Source organism: Balaenoptera physalus (assembly GCF_965194825.1).
Source record: "Balaenoptera physalus genome assembly, chromosome: 13".
In the NCBI taxonomy this organism is placed as follows: domain Eukaryota; kingdom Metazoa; phylum Chordata; class Mammalia; order Artiodactyla; family Balaenopteridae; genus Balaenoptera; species Balaenoptera physalus.
In genome coordinates this window covers 68,606,391-68,630,340 of record NC_138892.1, presented here as the reverse complement: position 1 = coordinate 68,630,340, position 23,950 = coordinate 68,606,391, and the positions used below count along the sequence as shown (strand labels likewise).

Below are 23,950 nucleotides of genomic sequence, written 5' to 3'. Positions count from 1 at the left end.
TTCCCACTAGTTATCTATTTTACATTTGGTAGTGTATATATGTCCATGACACTCTCTTACCCTGTCACATCTCACCCCACCCCCTCCCCATATCCTCAAGTCCATTCTCTAGTAGGTCTGTGTCTTTATCCCCGAGCAAGATCTTTTTTGACCCATCTCCTAGAGTAATGGAAATAAAAACAAAAATAAACGAATGGGACCTAATTAAACTTCAAAGTTTTTGCACAGCAAAGGAAACCATAAACAAGACGAAAAGACAATCCTAGAATGGGAGAAAATATTTGCAGATGAAACAATGGACAAAGGATTAATCTCCAAAATATACAAACACCTCATGGAGCTCAATATCAAAAAAACAAACAATTCAGTTAAAAAATGGGTGGAAGACCTAAATAGACATTTCACCAAAGAAGACATACAGATGGCCAAGAGGCACATGAAAAGCTTCTCAGCATCACTAATTGTTAGAGAAATGCAAATCAAAACCACAATGAGGTATCACCTCACACCCATCAGAATGGCCATTATCAAAAAATCTAGAAACAATAAATGCTGGAAAGGGTGTGGTGAAAAAGGAACCCTCCTGCACTGTTGGTGAGAATGTAAATTGATACAACCACTATGGAGAACAGTATGGAGGTTCCTTAAAAAACTAAAAATAGAATTACTATATGACCCAGCAATCCCACTACTGGACATATACCCTGAGAAAACCATAATTCAAAAAGAGACATGTACCACAATGTTCATTGCAGCACTGTTTACAATAGCCAGGACATGGAAGCAACCTAAGTGTCCATTGACAGATGAATGGGTAAAGAAGATGTGGCACATATATACAATGGAGTATTACTCAGCCATAAAAAGAAATGAAATTGAGTTATTTGTAGTGAGGTAGATGGACCTAGAGTCTGTCATACAGAGTGAAGTAAGTCAGAAAGAGAAAATAAATACCATATGCTAACGCATATATATGGAATCGAAAAAGAAAAATGGTACTGATCAACCTAGTGGCAGGGCAGGAATAAAGACGCAGACGTAGAGAATGGACTTGGGGACATGGGGCGGGGAGGGGAAGCTGGGACAAAGTGGGAGAGTAGCACTGACACTACCGAATGTAAAACAGTTAGCTAGTGGGAAGCAGAGCATAGCACAGGGAGATCAGCTCTGTGCTTTGTGATGACCTAGGGGGTGGGATAGGGAGGATGGTAGGGAGGCTCAAGAGGGAGGGGATATGGGGATATATGTATGCATGTGGCTGATTCACTTTGTTGTACAACAGAAACTAACACAGTATTATGAAGCAATTATACTCCAATAAAGATCTATTAAAAAAAAAAAAGAAAAAAACACTGTGACTTACCCAAGTGTAAATTCTACAGAGCAGTAAAGCTGATGATTTCATATTAAATAAATTTAAGCAACCTTTTCTTAAGTAAGCAGTCTTCTCCTGATATGTGCCTGTTTGACAAATATAGCATATATGCTAATTTACTTTAGCTACCTGACAAACCAAGAAAACTTGTTTAATCAATTTTTAAAATATTCCACTAGTTCTTTGTGAATTGCCACGCCAAAGGGAAATAACAAGAACTGTCTTATCAAAGTAACACCAAGGTGATATATTAACATGTTTAAGCAAATAAAAATGTTCTAGCCTTGATTCAACTATTTAAGTATTTATAGTTAGTGGTAAAATAGAGGGCATTATAAACCGACTCCAAAGTCTACCAATTATCAAGAGATATCAGGTAAATTTTTCAGGAGTTCTTTGTAAAGAACCAAATAAGAACTAAAATAGGATAAATTAGTACAACTTTTCTCTATGGCAGTACAGCAGTACATATTAAAGAAATTAAAATTACATGCACCTTCATAATTGTGAAAAATTAGGAACAACCTAAATATCCAACAATTTGAAATAAAATAATCTGTTTCTGTTTTGTATATACATTCATTTGTATTATATTTTAGATTCCACATATAAATGCTATCATATAGTATTTGTCTTTCTCTGTGTGTCTTATTTCACTAAGCCTAATAATCTCTAGGTCCATCCATGTTGTGGCAAATGGCAGTCTTTCATTCTTTTTATGGCTGAGTAATATTCCATCGTGTGTGTGTGCATGCGTCTGTGTATGTATCACATCTTCTTTAAGCCAGTCGTTGGGTTGCTTCCATGTCTTGGCTATTATAAACAGTGCTGCTATGAACATTGGGGTGCATGTATCTTTTCAGAGTTTTTGTTTTTTCCCAGTATATACCCAGGAGTGGAATTGCCGGATAATATAGCAGTTGTATTTTTAGTTTTTTGAGGAAACTCCATATTGGCTTCCCTAGTGGCTGCACCAATTTACATTCCTACCAGCAGTGTACAAGGGTTTCCTTTTCTCCACATCCTTGCCAGCATTTGTTATTTGTTGACTTTTTAATGATAGCCATTCTGACAGCTGTGAGATAATATCTCATTGTGGTTTTGATTTGCATTTCTCTAATAATTAGGGATGTTGAGCATCTTTTCACCTGCCTGTTAGCCATCCGTATGTCTTCTTTGCAAAAATGTCTGTTCATGTCTTCTGCCCATTTTTAAATCCAGTTGTTTGTTTTTTTCTTTTTTTGATATTGAGTTGTATGAGCTGTTTATATATTTTGGATATTAGCCCCTTGTTTGTCTCATTGTTTGCAAATATTTCCTCCCATTCCATAGGTTGTCTTTTCCTTTCATTGATGTGTCCTTTGCTGTACAAAAGCTTTTAAGTTTGATTAGGTCCCATTTGTTTATTTTTGCTTTCATTTCTTTTGCCTTGGGAGACTGATCTAAGAAGATCTTGCTGTGATTTATGTCCAAGAATGTTTTGCCTATATTCACTTATAGGAGTTTTATGGTGTCATGTCTTATATTTAGGTCTTTAAACCATTTTGAGTTTATTTTTGTGTATGGTATGAGGGGATGTTATAATTTCATTGTTTTACATGTAGCTGTCCAGCTTTCCCAGCACCAGTTGTTGAAGACACTGTCTTCTCCATTGTATATTCTTGCCTTCTTTGTCATAGATTAATTGGCCATAAGTGCATGGGTTTACTTCTGGGCTCTCTATTCTGTTCCATTGATCTATGTGTCTGTTTCTGAGCCAATACCTTGTTGTGTTGATTACTGTAGCTTTGTAGCATAGTCTGAAGTCTGGAAGGGTTATACCTCCAGCTTCATTCTTTTTTCTCAGGATTGCTTTGGAAATTCTGGGTCTTTTGTGGTTCCATATAAATTTCAGGATTATTTGTTCTAGTTCTGTGAAAAATGTCATGGGTATTTTGATAGGGATTGCCTTAAGTCCGTAGATTGCCTTGAGTAGTATGACCATTTTAACAATATTAATTCTTTCTTCAGAGAATGAAAAGGATATACATCCATCAGATATCAAAGAAAGTAGTCTGAGGACCAGGACAATGTAGTGGTATGAAGATTCAAGAAGAGGGAGGGCTAAATGACTCATATTTAAGATCCATTTCCTGGAGTTCTGGTAAAATGGTGTCATTGGTATCCCGTTAGAGGGATTAAGATGACACTGGGTGCACATTGTGGAAGCCAAGTGATTGGGGTTGCTTATTTTTGTTCTGATGTTTGATATTAAATAAAAGAGGTGAGCCTCTAAGGCTTACAAGGTAGAGAGGATTTTTTTTTTTTTTTTTTTTAAGGAATAAAGGAGGTTGAGCATATTTGAAAGCAGAGAAAGAAGGTAATGATGGCTGACATGTCTACAGAGCTTGTGTGTCAAGCCTCATGCTGAGGACTTTATACCCATGATCACATTTAATCCTTAAAAAAAAAAAAAACCTCAAGATGAAGCTATTTCCTTTACCACCTTTGAGATGAAGGCACTGATACTTGCAGAGTTTATTTGCCCAACATCACAGAGCTATCAAATGGCAGAACCAGGATTTGAATTTTTGCTCAGAATCTTAACCATTATGCCCAGGAGTAAAACGAAGACCAATACTACAAGAGCTATGGGGCAATTGGTAGACTAAAATCGAGAGGATAGAGTCCTATGAAGGTGATATGGAGTCATGACCTCAACTAGAAATCCCACAGAGGAGGAACTATGTCTAACTCGCGCTATGTGGCTTGTCACGGTCATGGTTGATGCAGCTGATACAACCGAGACAGGAGTAGTTTGTGTTTGGTATGTGTGATGACAGAACTGACCTCTCATGGGGCCAGTTCCTTCCAGGTTCTCTGAACTGGCCCCCTTTTGTCATCTCATAATTCAGATTCCTAGGGGTCAGGAAGCCTCTTCCTGTTCTGGATGCCCCAGAGCTATCTGGTGCTAGCACACTCCAGAATTAAACTGTATCTGTCCTTCTCTGTCATGTCCTATAATGCCCATAAGTAAAAGTTCATGGAGCACTTGGGGGTGGGGGGCCCCTCAGGGAAGAGGAGCCCAGTTGCTACCCTGCAGTGATTTGTAGTCCTCAGTCAATCCCCACATAACAGGCAACCATCCACCCACCATCCACTCAACTTATTCATTCTTTCACCAGACATTTATTGCCTGTTTATTCTACTTTAGGCCTGTTCTAAGTGGTAAGGATATCAAGATTAAAAGACAAGCATCTCTAGGGGTGGCCATGGTAACTGAAGAGCAGCCAGGACTGAGGCAGGATTTCATATTCTTAAAGATGGGAAACATTTAAGGTGTTTGTTGGCTAAGAGCAATGAAGATAAAGGACTGAAGAGAAGAAAAGATATTGCCAAAGCAAGCTCAGGAAAGATAGGAAAACGGAGTAATCTCCTGACACCGGAAGAGAGATGGTGTCCACCTGTGAGAGGTAGAGAGAAAGGCATGTGCAGGACTTTGCGTGAGCGGCTGCATTTGTCTGAGGAAGGAGGTGACGGCATTTGCGGAGTCTGGGAGTGAGGTGTGGAATGGGAGGAACACCTTCAAAGTTTGGAACCGCTCCCCAGTGGAGGAGGGGGGCAAGGAAGGAGACAGCTGTGCCTCATGGCGGCCTGTGATGGGAACCATGGAATTCCAATAAAGCCAGTTAACACAGTTGTGTGGTTTCTCCTACCAGCACTTTATTGTTCGCACACCCATTAAACCACAGGAGAAGCCCCTCTTTTGAATGATTCTCCTAGTCTTCTAACTAGAAGGACATTTGTTCATAAGAGCTAAAATCCTTGGGTCTGAGCCTTCACGTCCTAACTGAAATTATTCCTGACTCCTAGAGGATACAGAGGACAGTGGATTCTGCTTATGACCTGCTAGTGAGATGATCTGGGTTGCCCCTGGTACAGCCTCAGGCTGAGTCATCTCCCTGGAAAGAGAGGAAGTCAGAGTGTCCGGTCTACACAGAACACCCCTCCCTCCACTGCACAGTGATTTCGGTTTTAGGCTAACAAGTTTTCCCTAGTTCGTGGTTACTCCTTTAGGATTCTTACTGGCAACAGAAATGAGCTCTAATTTAAGCAGACAAAGAGTTTATCAGAAGAATGTTAGGGGGCTCACAGGTTCATTGGAAGGCTTGGACAAACAAGCCTGGAGACGAGACTGCCAGAGGCAATGCGCCAAATCCCACTACACAGCTGGTCTGGGACAAAGTGTGGTTGCTCCCTGGGGCCCAGAGCTGCTTCTGGCACCACCGACCAGCAGTGCTCCCCAAAAGCTCCTGCCAAAACCTCTGTCACTGCTGTCTCTGGAACAGGTATCCGCTCTCCCAGCCACCCCAGAACGGGTTCTGCGTGACCTGACTTCTTTGCATCTCTAGCTTCTGACTCAGAGTCTGGAGTGGGTGGTCTGATGAATAGCGCCTAGCTCATGTGCCAGTAGCTGAACTTCATGGGAGACAAGGAACGGGAGTGTTTCTGTTTTTATCTGCTGTAGGGGACGTGGGCTCTGGTGGGAGTTAAAATGTTGAGTAGCCAAAAAGAATGACAGATGTCCATTACAGTGCTGTAGACCCATGAGTGAATGTTCCAGTCCTTCTGTACTGGGGAAGATTCTAGGTCACTAGATGCTGAGTTTCTCTGTAGTTCCTCTACAGCAGACTATTTCAAATTCTCCTTTGAATCTTCAGCACTTTGAAGGATACTCTCAGGAAATGTTTGTAGAACAAATTAATACGTGTTTGTTGAGTATATTCTTTCAGCAAACACATATTGGGCATGTACTCGTGCCAAGCACTTTGTCAAGCGTTGTTTGAAGGATCAGAAAAGCGTTTACACAGTAGTAAAGAAAGAAGCCATCAGGAACAAGGACTGGGCTGCCATGCAGGAATCACAATATAAGGATTGGGGTCTAAGGTGAAGAAATACTGCTTGGGTACAAAGCAGAGTGGGTCTGAACCAGCTTCCCAGCTGACGTTGGGGATATGGTGGATGTGGGATGGAGAGGGCTGAGAAACATAGCAGGGTGGATTGCAGAGATGGGGGATGGGAGACTGGAAGAGTGGATGGCCACCTGCTGGGAACAGAATGGGAAAGCGGCACCTCCAACCCCCCTGGCTCTCATCTCACTGGGCTTTTCTAGGCAAGTTTGTTTTGTTCACTTATAGCACTTGCTGGTTTTTCTCTAAGTGACTATTCTATGCTCAAGTTGTAACAAATAATTAAGTGTGTTATATTTGTAAAGCTCTTAGAACAGTGTCTGGCACAGTAAGTACTATATAACCATTCACTCAGTATACGAAAATAAAGCAATATTCTGTTTCTAATACTTCCAGAAAATAGGTTAGGGATTCCACTGGGAGTCACATTTAGTCAAATACTAGGTGTATTTTTTCACCTTTGACCTTTTACATACAGCACCCACTTTACATTTATTAGGTGCTTTTCATGTTCTAGGCACTGTCTGTAGCACAGCAGCCCAGCACCCCCTCTGCCATTCACAGCTGGCAAATCTTAAGTGTTGCTCCCTGGGCAGAGTGCCCTGACTGTCTGACCCACTGGATTACCTAGGCATTGACCCAGTAATTCCTCTCTATCTTGTTAAATGCTGAAGTTAAAAACTGAAATTAATGCAGCTTTTTCAGTTGTCTTCAGTGGGAGAATTGGTCCAATTCACCTCTTGTGATTATTAAAGATGGAAATTCTAGTTTATGTGGTTTAAATCATATAATCCTCATGAGAACCTCAGAAGGAAGCCAGTGAAGTTTTCTCCATTCTACAGATGAGGAAAATGAGGCCAGGGAGTTTAGGTTTCCTGCCAAGGGTCAAAGAACTAATAGGTAATGGCATCAGATTTGAACCCAGGCAGGCTGGTTTCAGACCCTGTGTGGTTAACCCCTATGTCCACTCATTTTCTTCTTTTCATAAAGCAGCATAACTCCTTCATCATCAAAAGTATTCTCTTCAAAGGTCAAATGAGTCTCTACCTTTACATGCTTCCCTTACAAGTTAGGACACAGCTTAGCAAAAGCCTAGCCAGATAGACCCTAATATCAATAAATAAGGTGTATCCTGTATCTTTTTAAATGGTCATGTAATATGGACAGATATATTATCAATTAACTAGTTTTGTAGATTTAGGTGTTTTTTATAGCTTCACAAACATTTCATTCTTGCAGAGAGAAAAATTTATTTGCGTTTTGCCAAAATTGTCTGTGTTTTTTAAATTGAATTTGGTCAAGGCATGCAAAGGTGAAATATACACATCCAAAACTGAACTATTTGAATGTCTGGTATAGAAACAAAATTTTAATAATGTAAACTGTCAGATCTGGACCATAACTCTGGTAAATGACATCAGTGAATGAGACTCCAAAAACTCTATTTGTGTGCAAAACCTCTCATTAGCCAAAAAAGGTCCTTGGAATTGTGCCAAAGCCAGAGACTTCTATACACCTCAAATGGCCATAAACTCACAGGGACAACCAAGGGTCTTCCAGAGTGCCAAGAGAATCCAGTTATTCTCCACAGCATTCCATCTGAGGAATCCAAACCCACAAGTCACCAATAGCCAGAGCACTTTCATTGCTTCTGTGCTCTTTTGAGCAAATGCGTCTCTTCATCGGGTTCAAATTGGTTTGTTGTTTATTTTTTTATTAAAAAAACAAACAAACAACTTTTTGTTCCCTTGGTAAAACTGAAGGCCTAACGTATTTTCCAATTTCTTTTGACAGAGGAAAAGACGAGCATATGAATCTAACCTCATCTGTGACGGCCTGCAGCTAGAAGCAACCAGATCGGTAAGTGTCAGACCCTTCCCAGCCGCTGGCTGCCCATTGCTGCTGGGAGCCCCCATGTCACTCGGGATGCTGGGATGGCATTCGAAACGTGTAACCCCAGCCATACCTTAGCTGTAAGCTGGAAGGGAGTCGATCAAAATCTGCATTATAGAATATACATTTGTTTCTCATAAAAGCCCGCAGATCTTTTTTAATAACCAAAGAATGTAATAATAAATCCATATAAATGTATTTATTCAAGAACCTTTTTGAAGATTTTTTTCATTATACAAACAATAGTTTACCAAAAAATAAAAAATAGAAAATGTAGGAATAGTGGAATCTGTACCTTAATTATCCATAAATAATCTTACAGTTCTTCTAAACATTTTTTTGCTCAGATGTATACATTTTTTTCCCTTCCAGAAAGGAAAATTATTATTTCACAATTTTTAAATTTGCTTTTTTCCCTTTATTATATAATAAATGCATTTCTAGATCAATAAATATAATTCTTTTAAATTCTTTTTAATGGCCATGTAACATGACATTGAACAGATATATAATAAATTAAACAGTCTTCTTCTAGGTTTAAGAAATTTAAAAAATTGTTATTACAATAACACCGCAGTGACTAGTCTAGTGTTTTTATGTTTAGTTACTAATTCGGACTAAAAATTAACACGTTTGCTTTTTTTCATCTAAAATATTGGTAATTTTATGAAAGAACTATGCAACATAGAAAAAAAAATCTGTGTTTTAAAACTGTGAAAATAGTTGGTTTGGTTTTCTGGTTTGTGTTTTCATTCTTCCAATATAGATTTTGGATGACAAGCTTGTATTTGTGAAAGTACATGCCCCATGGGAAGTGCTATGTACATATGCTGAGATAATGCACATCAAATTGCCTCTGAAACCCAATGATCTTAAAACCCGGTCCTCAGCCTTCGATAATTTCAATTGGTTTACCAAAGTCCTCCAAGTGGATGAAAGTATCATCAAGCCAGAGCAAGAGTTTTTCACTGCCCCATTTGAGAAGAACCGCATGAATGACTTTTACATTCAAGACAGAGATACGTTCTTCAATCCAGCCACCAGAAGCCGCATTGTAAGTCTAAACCCAATTTAGCTGCTGTCTTTGGGTGATTTAGAACCTGCTGTTGGATGATTAGTGGTTTAGTTTGGCTGGTTTGGTTTGGTTTTTAAAAGCTGCCCCAAAAAAAAGAAAGAAAGAAAAGAAATATGCCTACAGATTCCTGTTAAGATAGTAAACAATGATTGGTTAGTTACACTGTGTAAAACACACACTCTATTTTGGAATCTTTTCAGGTTTACTTCATTCTTTCTCGGATCAAGTATCAAGTAAGGGACAACGTTAAAAAGTTTGGGATTAACAAACTCGTAAGCTCTGGGATCTACAAGGCAGCTTTCCCTCTCCATGATGTAAGTCAAACAGCAAAAATGAAATAAAATATCTAATGTGTACTCCAGTGTTAGTAGGGAAGGGCTAACTTCTTGACCTTGTTTCTTCCTTGGTAAAATGAAAACAATGTATTGCAAGACTATAAGCTCATTTAGGGCAGGAACCATGTTGTATTGTTTAATGCTGAATCCCAGGCACAGGGAAGCCCCTCAGTTTAAATGAGTGAATGAATGAGTCAATGAATGAATGAATGAACAAAGGAATGAACAGTAGCTTACCCATAGTTAATGTGTGGAGTGTGTAGATTAGCAGTTAAGAGCATACACTCAGGCTGAACTACCTGCTGTGCCACGTTCTAGCTGGATGATCTTGTGAAAGTCATTTAGCCTCTCTGTTCGTCAATTTCCTCAACAATAAAATGGGGGTAATAATGGTACCTACCTCATAGAGTTGTTATGAGTAGCGGTCCCCAACCTTTTTGGCACCAGGGACCGGTTTCATGGAAGACAATATTTACACGCATGGGGGGATAGGGATGGTTTAGGGATGATTCAAGCACATTGCATTTATTGTGCACTTTATTTCTATTATTATTACATTGTAGTACATAATAAAATAATTATACAAGTCACCATAATGCAGAATCAGTGGGAGCCCTGAGCTTGTTTTCACTTGCCACTCACTGATAGGGTTTTGTGAGTCTGCAAGCAATTGATTTATTATGGCCTCTGTGCAGTCAAACCTCTCTGCTAATGATAATCTGTATTTGCAGCCGCTCCCCAGCGCTGGCATCACTGCCTCAGCTCCACCTCAGATCATCAGGCGTTAGATTCTCATAAGGAGTGCGCAACCTAGATCCCTCAATGCGCAGTTCACGGTAGGGTTTGCACTCCTATGAGAATCTAATGCCGCCGCTGATCTGACAGGAGGCGGTAATGCGAGCGATGGCGACCAGCTGTAAATACAGGTGAAGCTTCACTCACTCACTGGCCACTCATCTCCTGCTGTGTGGCCAGGTTCCTAACAGGCCATAGACTGATGCCAGTCCGTGGCTCAGGGGTTGGATACCCCTGGTTATGAGGATCAATGAATCCACGTCAATGTTAGAACACTTCCTGGCATATAATAAGTACTATATATCTGTTAGCTATTTTCATAATTACTGACAGATATTATTATCAACCAGAAAAGTATTGGTTCTTTGTAAGAAAAATACATGTTAGACCATTTCATTTATCATTTTCTGTAATACAGGCTTCCTCCCCTCTGAAATACCATTTTCAAACTGTGCCCTGGAATATCACAGGGCTTTTAAACAGGCGTCTTGTCAGGGTTCTTGTCACGATGGCGATACAGCAGAGCGTTGACATTTTTTAAGGACTATGTACTGAGATGACAGCAACTCCTCAAATTCAGGAGCACTTCTCTAGCTGGTAACATCACTCATGACATGAAATTTTTAAAATGTGACTGCTTTAGACCCTTAATGATTCCATAAATGCAAGTATTATATCTAAGCTTTTAAAATAAATTCTGTCATTGAAATAAAATACAATATTATATTGCACTGTTACTCTGTTATATTCGCTGTCAATTTATCTGAATCTCTAAGACCAAAGAAAGCAAAGACTGAGACTGATAATTGCTACTGTGTAATACATGTATTTGTAGATAAAGACAATATTGAAATGTACTGTATAAGATAATAAAACTAGGACAATAAATAGCTTCTTCATACACATGCATAAATAGAGAACAGGGAGCTGAGTGGAGAAGCAGAAGCTGAGCTTCCTGGCTAAGAGACCCAACACAGCAGTGCAGCCCTACAGGCCACGTGCTTTATATTTGTGCCCCAGCAAAATCAGCAATGAGAGCATGACATGAACTTCGGGGACACTTGGAAATAACCATCATGATTATTAATATGGGATGCCAACGTTCTATAATATTCAGTTGACATCTACCCCAGTTCTTTTCCCCTAAAGCCTCTTGTAACTGCACTAGTCCCATGTCCAGGCTAAGGAATGATCTTGTGTGGTATTTGGAAAGGAAGTAAGAGGAGGTCAGGACCCATGTTAAGGCTTTAACACTAATACTTTTCTGGTTGATAATAACATCTGTCAGTAATTATGAAAATAGCTGACAGATACATAGTACTTATTATATGCCAGGGAGTATTGTAACATTGACATGGATTAATTGATCCTCTTAACAGCTCTATGAGGTAGCTGCTATTATGATCCCCATTTTATTGATGAGGAAATTGATGAACGGAGAGGCTAAATGACTCTCACGAGGTCATCCAACGAGAAAGTGGCGGAGCAGGTGTTTCTGTTTCTAGTACAGGTGGAAGGAAAGTGAGTCAGGTTGAATTTAAGCAGAAGCAGGAAGTTTGGTTTCTTGAACAAGCTAAATGTATAACATCATGTCAGGCTTTTTTGTTGTTTATATTCTATGTGTGGTCACAGAATAACTACTGAATTGCGGGGCAAAAAGCCTGGGTTTTAGAATTGACCCTGCCACTAACCAGCCAAGGCCCTGGTTTCCCCAGGTGTCCAAGGAGGGGCTGGACTCTCAGGTGTTCCTCCACTGTAGCAGTTTGGGCCCTTAAGCAGCCCAGTTTTTCATTGTTTAGGACTGGCCCATTTACAGGACATAAAGCATCTTCAGGGCTCTCACCAAGTACCGGTGGTGGTCCCCAGGATTCTAACAGCCAAGCATTCCTTTCCACCCACATTGGCAAATGGTCCTCCCGGGGTTAGTATTACCCCCGGTTGAGAATTACTAAAAATTACATGGTATTTTCATCCCTTCCAGCAAATAAGGACCCCTTATTTACAAATGACGGTGAAGTGTTAGTACCACATTTAATCAACAGAACACATGAACACATGGTGATTGTGATGCTCATTTGTTTGCTTCTGCTTCCCAGTGCAACTTCAGCAGTCCGTCAGAGGACCTCAGCTGCCCCAATGAACGCTACCTTCTGTACAGGGAATGGGCTCATCCTCGAAGCATATACAAAAAGCAGCCCTTGGACCTTATCAGGTGAGTTGTAGCGAGCACTCCAAGGAGAAGGGCTCAGGGTTCCCCTCGTGGCTTCTAAATGTGACAGTCCTCCAAGAGTACTGCTAACCAGTGGAATTCACCTGCAGCCCTGAGCTTCATTGCCCAGAGTTTTTATTGAGGCTTCATTACCTCGGCATGATTGATCGAGTCATTGCCCACATGGCTCAATCTCCAGCCCCTTCTTCTCCTGTTGGTCCTGCAATATCACATGGCTCCAGTCACATGGTTGGTCTTTCTGGCATGGCCAGTCTCCATCCTGAGTCATCTCATTAGCACAAACCATCTAGGGTCCACCATGAATAACAAAGTCATTCCTATCTTGGGAAATTCCAAGGCATTTGAGGTTACCTCCGAGGAACTGGGACCAAATACCCACCAAATTCTTCATTAAACAGGAGTAAATATTAGATTTAGCTTAAATTGTATGATAAGAGATACCAATTTTCACTGCTTTCCTGTATCTGCTGTTAGGTACCATTTCCGTCGGCATATGAATATGAGTTCAGCATTTGTGTTCTGAAAGCACCAGTGTCGGCTACTTTCCAGAAGCTTATGTTGTTTGGGCAAGGCTACTGGAGAGAGATAGGTCAAGAACAACTAAACAAACAAAATTAAGCAAATAAGTGAACAAAATTTCTGATTGAAATGAAGAAAATAACACAGTGATAAGATGGGGAGGGGTGGCGTGAAGTGAGTCTAGAAAGTTATCTTTGAGTAGGTGGCATGTGAGCTGAGATTTGTCTAGTGAAAAGGAGCCAGTACTTTGAGGATCTGGAAAAAGTCATTCTAGGAAGAGAGGCAGCTGGTACAGTGGCCCCGAGGCACAAAAACACTTGGCAAGTTTGAGGAAATTGTGAAAACCAGTGCTAAGCAGAAAGAGAAAGATGAGACACAAGGTTAGAAGGGTATCAGGAGCATGGAAAGGAGTGTAGACAAGTGCAGTGAGAAGCTGTTGTAATATTTTAAGCATTCGAGTAATTTTATCTCGCTTACATTTTGCAAAGATAGTGTGGAGAATGGGTTACAGGGGGCACAGGAAGCAGGGTGAGCCGGTAGGAGGCCAGTAGCATGAGCCAGATGAGAGATCGTGGGAGCAGATGTAGAAGCGTTTGGGGATTCGGGTTGACAGGACGTGGTCATGGGTTGGATGTGGAGGGTGAGGAGAAGAGGAGGGTCAAGGCAGCTCCCGCTGGCCCTGGAGCCAGGTGCCTGCCTGTTCTTTCTATGAAATCTCAGTGCCTGTCCACCTGAACTTGGGGAAAGCCTTTTCACCTTAAAAGTGAGAGTTTTAAAACACTGAAGAATTTTCGTTTTGTTTTACATTTTATTAAGGGAAATTTCAAACGTATACAAAAGTATAGAGAATAGTACAGCAAGTCTGCCTACTATGTCTGTCACCCAGCTCCAAACATTATAAACTCCTAGTCACTGTTATTTCTTGTTTACCTCTACCTCCTACTGGGTCATTTTGAAGAAAATTCCAAATAGTTTAACATTTCATTAGTAAAATGACAAGGTCTCTTAAATACGACCAGAATACTCCTTTTGTTTAAAAGTCATGAAATAATCAGTATTCACGTTTTCCTGATTATCACAAAAATATGTTTTTTTAACAGTTTTTTGGTTGTAATCAGGATCCAAACAAGGTCCAGATGTTGCAACTAATATATCTCTCAAGTGGCTTCTAATCTATAATTTTCCCGTTTCCTTTTTGTTTTCCTTGCAGTTGTTGAGGGGCAGATTCTCTATTCTCTATTTGGCTGATTTCATTCTCCCCTGTGGTGTTAGACTTGTTTCTCTGTCCTGTGTATTTGCTTTAGTTAAGTCATTTGATCCTCATCTAAAAGCTTGATCTGATTGAGGTTCGACTTTGTGCAAGAATACTTGTGTGAGTTTTGTACTTTTGTCAAAAGGTACATAGTGTCCAGTTGTCTCTCTCCTGACGATAGCAGCCATTAATGAATGTTGCGTATTTCATTTGGTCATACTCTGATTTCTTCCTTCATTTATTAGCTGGATCAGAATTATGAAGAGGCACTTTCTCTCATTAACTCGAGTTATCCTGTAGAATAAAATTTTGAAAGAGGATGTTTGTACACATGTCAGTATTTGAAGTTGATATTTATTTGAGGGTTCCCTTCCATTATTTTCGTTTTATGTTAAACCTATAGCATGTGATGGCAGGGTGATAGGTTTGATGGCTTTTTAATCATTCTTTATGGGTTTTTGTTTGGGAGCAGCGATTCTGTAAAGAAAACAATTTCCCCATGATTTTAAGTATCTTTTGCTAAAATACATTTAACTATTCCCTGTCCCTGGTCCACATGTTCCCTTTGTTGCTTCCAATTAGTAACCCCTTGAGCGCTCAGGCTGTTAAACCTTCATTGCTGGTTCTCAGGGGTTAGCAGAGGGAAAATGAACTCTTTCCCAAACAGCAAACCAAACAAACCAGAAAGAACAACCTGGAGGAAACAGACTTTGCCCTGGAAAAAAAAAAGCAAAGTTTCCCTCAACACTCTCTCTGAGTGCTAAGATGTGGTATCCACAGTACAAGGACAGGATTCTATTTTTTTAAAAAAGAAAGAAAGAAAGGATTATTCTGAGAATAGAATGCAGCTCTTAGGAATTAATGAACAGAACAGAAAAAAACCCCAACAGCAGTGTTAAAAAATGAAGTTGAAGTAATTGTGCAGAACATAGAGCAAAACTATAAAGGAATAGCGGGAAAATGGGGGAAAAGATAAAAATTTAAAAATCAGTCCAGGATGTGCAATGAACAAATAATAGGAATGCTAAAAATAAGGACAGAGAAAATGTAAGGAGGAAATCAGATAAATATTTCATGACAAGTACCTGTAGAACTGTATTGAAGAACTGAGTGCCCTGAGTCTCTGGATGGACAGACAGTACTCGGAGCCCAGCCCGGAGAGTGAACTGGAGCCATCAAGCCACTGCAACGTGACCTGTCAAATACTGCAGACAGACAGAAGATCCTACGAGCCTCCAGAAAGAAAAACAGGTTTCATGTGAAGGCGCAAGACTCATAATAGCGGTGAATTTCTCAACAACAACACGGCAGCGTACCAGAAAAGAGAGCAATAATTTCATATTTCTGAGGAAGGTGCTTTTTTTAACTCACGGTCCAAATGCAGTATGGCCAAACTGTTCATTAGGTGTGAGGAATTTTCACAATTTCAATATGCGAAGTAATGGAGGAGGTACTCCACCAAGAAAGAGAAAGACGTGAATTCAGTGAACGGGGATTCCCAACCCGAGAGAGGGACAGGGCGATCCCAGGTGACAGCTCTGTGGCAGGACTAGCAAATCATTAATCCAGGTGGCAGGAGCTCTGAAGAGATTGAGTCAAGGACATGAAATTGATAGGCTACCTCACGTGTTAGAAGGTAGTGAGAAAGTTACACATTAAAGGAAAGTCTGGGGTTGAATCGTTGATAAGTACACAGAAAGCTAAGCAATGAACCACCAAGACAATTATTAATTCCAGAGAAAACAAAATATTGGGCAGGAGAGAAAAAGTAAGCATAGCAGATGACTTGATGCAGCTGTGAACAGTCTTTACAGAGTCTTAATATTTATAAAGCAAGGATATTGCTCTAATCAAAATTATATTGTAACTATGTCGAGAGGATGGAGGAGTGGAGGTGTGGGTGTGTAGATGAGACGGGGATTGAAAGAGAGCTTAATCCTCATCTTCCAAAGTAGAGCATCAGTAGGTGATACATAAAACTGAAAAGTCAATAGACTGCACTACAGGTATATTATTTAGAGAGATGGAGGTAAATATTCCAGGAATCAGCTGTAAGAGTCAGAAGTGCTTGCTTCTGGCCAGGACATGGGAGAAGTTGTTGGGGACTGCTTCTCTTTATAATCAGTGTTCTATCAATAGAAGTGTTTGACTCTTTAATGAATGTATAGGTATAACTTTGATTAAAAAAATAAAAGCTGAAGTTTTAGAAATTGGTGTTAAGAATTGGGATGTTTGGGGCAGAGAGAGATAATAATCAGAGAATATCACATTTGAAGGGCTCCTCATTTTCCCCAGCCTTTCAGCAAGAACCAGGAGGCAGGCTTTCTATTTAAGATTTAAAAAATTCTTTCTGACCTTCTTGCCTGCAGTGTGACGGGGGTACCTTCGGAAGTAATGAACCCCCTGTCACTGTAAATATCCAAGCAAAGACTGCCTGACCAGCTCTCCAAATGTAACAGGATATTTTTACTATTGGGCAGTCGGAGCAGGCGACTTCTAACATTCTTTCCGGTTTTAAATGTGGTATTTCCAGGGCACATGATTGATAAGAACATATTCAGAAAGCCTAACAGCAAAGAGCCCAAGACGTCTCAAACCCACTGCCAGGGTTTTCTCTCCCAAACACCATCCTGAGCCTGTCATCCATGAGCCAGACCACAAAGCCCCAGTCGCATGAGAACGGACACACTGTGTTCCTCCTGGCTCCTGATTCCACCTCGTTCTCAGCCCTTCCTTCTCCCCATGGATGTGACCCACGCCGAGGCCTATGACCAGGGAGCTCTTCTCACAGCTGCCCTGTGAGTGCTGGTCCAGCCCAGGGATGTTCCTGTGCGAAGTCTTCTAGGACTCCAGGCTGTTTCTCAGGGCTGAGTCCCTGCTAGGCTAAGCCTACAGAGCTCAGCCCAGCTCCCAACTGAGCCAGAAGCCTCATAGAGGCCTCAGAGCTAAGTAAACCTACAGGTTTTACCAACCACTACTGAGCCAGAAGTGAAAAGTGAGTTGAGGAAAAGTATCTGCGAGAGTCACCTAAACAAGTGTCTCTTTGCTTTCTCCTCACCCCTAAACCCTTTGTCTCTGCCTGTGTGTATTTGTCTCCCTTTCAGGAGCGATCTGGCCCTGCTTCATGCCCTGCCTCCTTTCTTATCTTGCCCACCTGGCCTCTTCCATTTACCCCAGATTAATTTAAAAACATTGAAGAGTTTTTAAAGCTTAGGAAAAATAGAAGTGCTACATACAAAGAGTACAGGACAATAGATTCCTCAGTCATATCCGTCCTGCCCTCTCCCATTCTCACGAGTTTTATAAATATTTTGGTCAGAGAGCCATTCCACTCCTAGTTATTATTATTATCAGCATTTTCTTATTATTTGTGATTTACATTACATTTGCTCCAAGGAAGTCCCCGAGATAAAGCAAAAACAGGTAACTGAGCAAATTGTTCGTGTTCGTTTCATGCATGTTAAGAACAATCTGGGGGAATTTATCAAATCTGCCAGTCTTTACAAAGAGTGATGATAATATTCTCTAATATTCAGCATTTTCCCCTCCTTTGCTGTATTCTAATTTACTTCTCTTCAGCAGGTTACCCCGTGATCAGCACTTCCATGATATGTAAAACACCTCTTGTTTCACAGTAGAATTTGGGGCCTGCTATGAAAATAGATATGTTTTTAAGTGGGAATTGAGTCAGAGGTTTAATTTTAAAGCCCCCTTTATTTAGAATCAGAAATTAATATTAGGATAAAGCTGCAGAGTGATCGTATGTCTCTTCTGAAAATAACTTCTGTCTTTCTTCAGGAAATACTATGGAGAGAAGATTGGGATCTATTTTGCCTGGCTGGGCTATTACACTCAGATGCTTCTCCTGGCAGCAGTTGTGGGAGTGGCTTGCTTTCTCTACGGATATTTTAATCAGAATAACTGTACATGGAGGTAACCTCTCTCTATTCCTTGTTACCGTGCTGAAAAGTTGATTAGACATAAAATTATTTTCAGGGACTTAGACTGTTTTCGTAAAAGAAGACTCATTGCAGAACACTTATTGCTTTAGATGATATAACCCTTTTGTCCTGAGCATAATAACTAAGTGAAATGGAAGAAAATTTTTCTTAGATAACGCAGCCCAGCCTCTGACAGGAATATTACCGTTAGGAAACACGCCAGTATTTTAAGACAATACTTTGTTTGAAAAAGAAATGAGGTCTGGAGGGAGGATCGACTTTGAACTTCTGGCCCCCAGAGGAATGCCTCACTCAGCCCCACAGATGTGGGCCAGGAGCAGCTCTGATTGCTTCAGGGTTTCAATGGCAAAACTGGTAAAATTGGTGTTTCTATGTTTTTAGAAATGACTTCTTAACATATATTAAGGAATACATGTTTAAAAACTCAAGTAAATGATACTTTCTTTTGTTTGTTTTACTTAAAAAAAAAAAAAAAGGCCCTAACAGTGTTGTGGGGGGGGGAAAGTAGTAAAGAATGAGTTTGTGCTTGATGTTGAAATTAAAATACCAGCTGCACTGTCTAGAGGGAAATACATGGGTGCCAGAACACTGAATTTCACCATCACTGTTCTGAAATGTATTATTAATCCTTTGCTTTTGGTGATCTCAACCTCCAGAAGGGATGCAGCACGGAACCAGGCATTTTCTCTTGTTCATCTGGCCTCTATCCAGGTGTGACAGCCAGATCAAAATTTCTGGGAAACAGTGACAAACCGATGACCAAATTTTTCTAGCCCAGGGCATATGAGCCTGGCTCCGGAGGCAGGAAGCTTACATGGCAGCTCTGATGTATAGACATAATTATCCATTCTGTTTAACAGAGGATTCTGGGTGTTTGTGCCCGTTATGGTTCTTAGCTAGAAAGCTGCAGATGGTCTTTGAAGTACTCTCCTCTCTTCACTGGAAAAGAGTTTAGGGCCAAAGGCTGAATGTTGATCTCTTTTGCCTAAATTTGTTCTTGGCTTCTCCGTTGTTTCACATATTGTTCCAGCCAAAAAAAGGTATCTCAAAAATACACTTTCAAAGTGAAAAAGTAGCATTTTTATACGGTTCTTGCATGATGGTGGTTCTCATTGTAATTTATTTTATAAAATCACCATAACAGGCACACCACATATGTCCTACTCTTTCACACAAATTAATTTACAGAAAAGGGTGTGGAGGGGGGGATAGAGTCTTGAGGATATACTCCCTGTGCTCAAAACTATTGCGACTTTATTTACTTAATTTTTATATAGTTTTAAAATATTTAAAATATATGTATTTGCAGTTAATTTTATTACATACTGAGTAGAGTCACAAGAACAGAAAATGTATTCAAGATGTAAGGAATAATGATTCATTACCCAGTTTAAGAAAAAGAACATACCTGTTACCCATGAAGTGCTTTGCTCAATTGCATCCCCTTACTTTGGAAATGACAACTATACTAAATTTTATTTTTATCATTCCTTAACATACACTGTATATTCTTTTTCACATGTACTTGTACCCCTTCAAAATATAATTTATTTTGTGTGCTTTTGAAAATATCTATGGATAGGCAGAGGATACTGTAGGTATTTCCTCTTCTATAAAAGGCCTGTTTAAAGCTCATGCACACTTTAAAATAACAGCTTTATTGAGATATAATTCATATACCATAAAATGCTCCCTTTGAAAGAGTACAATTAGTGGTTTTAAGTACATTCACAGAGTTTTACAACCCTCACCACTATCTAATTTTAGAACATTTTCATCACCCCACAAGGAACCTTTACTTTAGTACCTTTAGTAGTCACTCCCTAACCTCCCTTTCCCTTAGCCTCTGGCAGCTACTAATCTACTTTCTGTCTCTACGTATTTGCCTATTCTGGACATTTCCTAAAGGGAACCATATAGTATGTGCAGCATGTGGTGTTTTGTGATTGTCATCTTTCACTTAGCATAATGTTTTCACGGTGCATCCATGGTATAGCATGGACCAGTACCCCATTCCGTTTTGTGGTCAAATAATATGCCATTATATGGATACACAACATTGTTTATCCATCCATCAGTTGACATTTGGGTTGTTTCCACTTTTTAGCTATGGTGAATAATTCTGCTGTGATCATTCATGTACAAGTTTTTGTGTGGACATATGTTTTCAATTCTGTTGAGACCATATCAAAAAATGGAATTGCTGGGATGTTATGGTAACTGTAGATAAAACATTTTGAGGAACTGCCAAGTATTTTTTTAAAAGTGACTGTACCATTTTACACTCCCAGTAGCTATGTATGAGGATTCCGATTTCTCCACATCCTCATCAACACTTGTTATTGCTGGGTTATAAATAAATAAACAAACAAACGAATAAACAGATATTAGCCATCCTCGTTGGTATGAAGTGGTATATCATTATGGCTTTGATTTGTATTTCCCTAATGCCCACTGATGTTGAGCGTCTTTTCATGTGCTCATTTTGTCATTTGTATATCTTCTTTGGAGAAACATCTGTTCAAATTCTTTGACCCATTTTAATTGTGTCATTTGTATTGTCTAGTTTTAAGTGTTCTTCATGTATTTTGGATAAAAGCCCCTTATCAAATATTTATATTGCAAATATTTTCTCCCCTTCTGTGAATTGTCTTTTCACTTTCTTGATGGTGTCCTTTGAAGCACAAAAGTTTTTAATTTTACTGAAGTGCAGTTTACCTGATTTTTTACTTTTGTTGTTTGTGCTTTTGGTGTCATATCTTAGAAAGCGTTTGTAATCCAAAGTCATGAAGACTTTCTCAGTGTTTATCTTCTAAAAGTTTTATAGTTTTAGGTCTATGAGTTCATTTTTGTAAATGGTATAAGGTAAAGGTTCAACTTTCTTTCTTGCCAGGTATATATTCAGGTGTCCCAGCACCATTTTGTAAAGATTATTTTCTCCCCGTTGGACTGTCTTGGCACCCTTGTCAAAAAATATTTGGCCATAAATATAAGAGTTTGTTATGGACTGTCAATTCATTTCTATCAATCTATATGTCTGTCCTTTATGCAAGTACCACACTATATTGATTGCTATAGCTTTTTAGTAAGTTTTGAAATTGGAAACTTTGTTTTTCAAGATTGTTTTGATTATTCTGGGTACCTTGCATTTCCGTATTAATTTTAGGATCAGCTTGTTCATTTCTACAAAAAAGCCAGAATTGCCTTGAATCTGTAGGTCACTTTAAGGACTACTGCTGTCTTAACAATATTAAGGCTTCTGATCCATAAACACAGAATAGCTTTCCATTTATTTAGGTCATCTTTAATTTCTATCAATATTTTGTAGTTTTCAGTATACACGTTTCACACTTCTTTTCTCAAATTTATTCTAAGTATTTTATTATTTTTGATGCTATTGTAAATGAAATTGTTTCCTTCATTTTATTTTTAGACCATTCATGTTGTATAGAAATATAATTACTTTTTTATATACTGATTTGTGTATTATAACCTTGATGGACTGGCTTCTTAATTCTAATAGTTTTTGGAGGGTTCCTTAGGATTTTAATATACTATATCATATCATCTGGAATAGAAATGGTTTTACTTATTTCTTTCTAATCTAGAGGTTTTTAATTTATTTTCCTTGTCTAGTTGCCCTGACTAGAACCTCTAGTACAGTGTTGATCTTGGGAGGAAAGTATTCAGTCTTTCACCATTAACTATGATCTTTGCTGTGGTTTTCTCATAGATGTTCTTTATCACGTTGAGGACATTCTCTTCTATTCCTAGTTTTTAATCCATTATTCTATTAATATGGCATATTACATGAATTGATTTTTGTACTGTTGAATGGTCCTTGCATTCCTGGATACATCCCACTTGATTTGATTTGATTTACTGGATTTAATTTGCTAATATTTTGTTGAAGATTTTTGCATTTATATTCATAAGAGATAGTAGTCTGTAGTTTTCTTGTGATACCTTTGTCTGGTTTCAGTATTGGTGTAATACTACTTTCATAGAATGAATTGGGAAGTGTTTCTACCTCTTTATTTTTAGAAGAGTTCGTGAAGCATTGGCATCAGTTTTTCTTTCAATGGCTGATAGAATTCACCAGTGAAGCCACATCACATGGGCTTAGGCATTTCTTTGATTACTAATTCAGTCTCTTAACTCACTGTAGGTCTATTCAGGTTTTCTATTTCTTCTTGAGTCAACTTCAGTCATTTATGTTTTTCTAGGACTTTATCTATTTCATTTAGATTATTCCATTTGTTGGCATATAATTATTGACAGTATTCCGTTATATTCCTTTTTTATTTCCGTAAGGTCAACAGTAATGTTCCTCCTTTCATTTCTAAGTTTAGTAATTTGCATCTTCTCTCTTTCTTTTCTTGACTAGTCTACCTAAAAACTTGGCAATCTATTTATCTTTTCAAAGAACCAACTGTTGATTTTTCTCTGTTGCTTATCTATTCTCTATTCCATTTATTTCTGCGTTTTGTCTTTTGATTGGAATATTTAATTCATTTACATTAATGTAATTTCTGACAAGGTTGGAATTACATCTGCCGTTTTTCTATTTGTTTTCTATATGTCTTATGTCTTTTTTTTCATTCCTCCATTACTACCTTTTTTGTATAAAATATTTTCTAGTATACCATTTTAATGCTATTTTAATTTGTTGTTTCTTTTCCTTTTTTTTTCTTTTTTTGGTATTTTCTTAAGTGGTTGCCCTGGAGATTATAATTAACATCTTGTTTTAAAACAATCTAGTTCATATTAATCCCAACTTAATTTCAGTAGTATATAAAAACTCTGTTTTGGTATCGGTCTGTTCCCCCCCCCCTTTGTGCTATTATTGTCAAACAAATTACATTTTTATGCATTTATAAGCCCATCAACACAGTTTCATAAGTATCGTTTTATGCACTTATCTTTTACATCAGATAGAAGAAAATAATTACATGCAAAAATATATATATATTTTCTTCTTCTTTTTTTTTTAACCTATGTAGTTACCTCTACCATTGCTCTTTAGTTTTTCAGCTGAGTTTGACTTACTGCCTAGTGTCCTTTCATTTAAGCCTGAAGGACTCTCCTTAGTATTTCTTGTAGAGCAGGTCTGCTAGCAGTGGAATCTTTCACATAATTCTCCTTCATTATAAAAATCTATTATATAAATATAAATCTTTCAAATAATTTCTCCTTCATTTTTCTTTAAACTTTTTATTTTATATTGGAGTATAGCCAATTAACAATGTTGTGATAGTTTCAGGTGCATGGCAAAGCGACTCAGACATACATATACATATACATATACATGTATCCATTCTCCCCTTCCCCTCACCCTTCCCCCCGATGACCATAAGTTCCTTCTCTAGGTCCGTGAGTCTGTTTCTGTTTTGTAAATAAGTTCATTTGTATCATTTCTTTTTAGATTCCATATATAAGGGGTATCATATGACATTTCTCTTTCTCTGACTTACTTTACTCAGTATGACAATCTCTAGGTCCATCCATGTTGCTGCGAATGGCATTATTTCATTCTTTTTAATGGCTGAGTAATATTCCATTGTG

The 23,950-nt window shown here is 38.8% G+C and overlaps 1 protein-coding gene across 2 annotated transcripts in view; it reads left to right on the top strand.

Moving 5' to 3' along the window:
* ANO6 (anoctamin 6) overlaps positions 1–23,950 on the top strand; it is a 212,063-nt gene that overhangs the window by 129,701 nt on the left and 58,412 nt on the right. For both annotated transcript variants that reach the window (XM_082422554.1, XM_082422553.1), the window contains 5 exons: positions 8,119–8,184; positions 8,984–9,271; positions 9,493–9,606; positions 12,519–12,634; positions 18,222–18,356. In XM_082422554.1, coding sequence (XP_082278680.1) covers positions 8,119–8,184; positions 8,984–9,271; positions 9,493–9,606; positions 12,519–12,634; positions 18,222–18,356 — 719 coding nt within the window. The remainder of the gene's footprint in view (positions 1–8,118; positions 8,185–8,983; positions 9,272–9,492; positions 9,607–12,518; positions 12,635–18,221; positions 18,357–23,950) is intronic.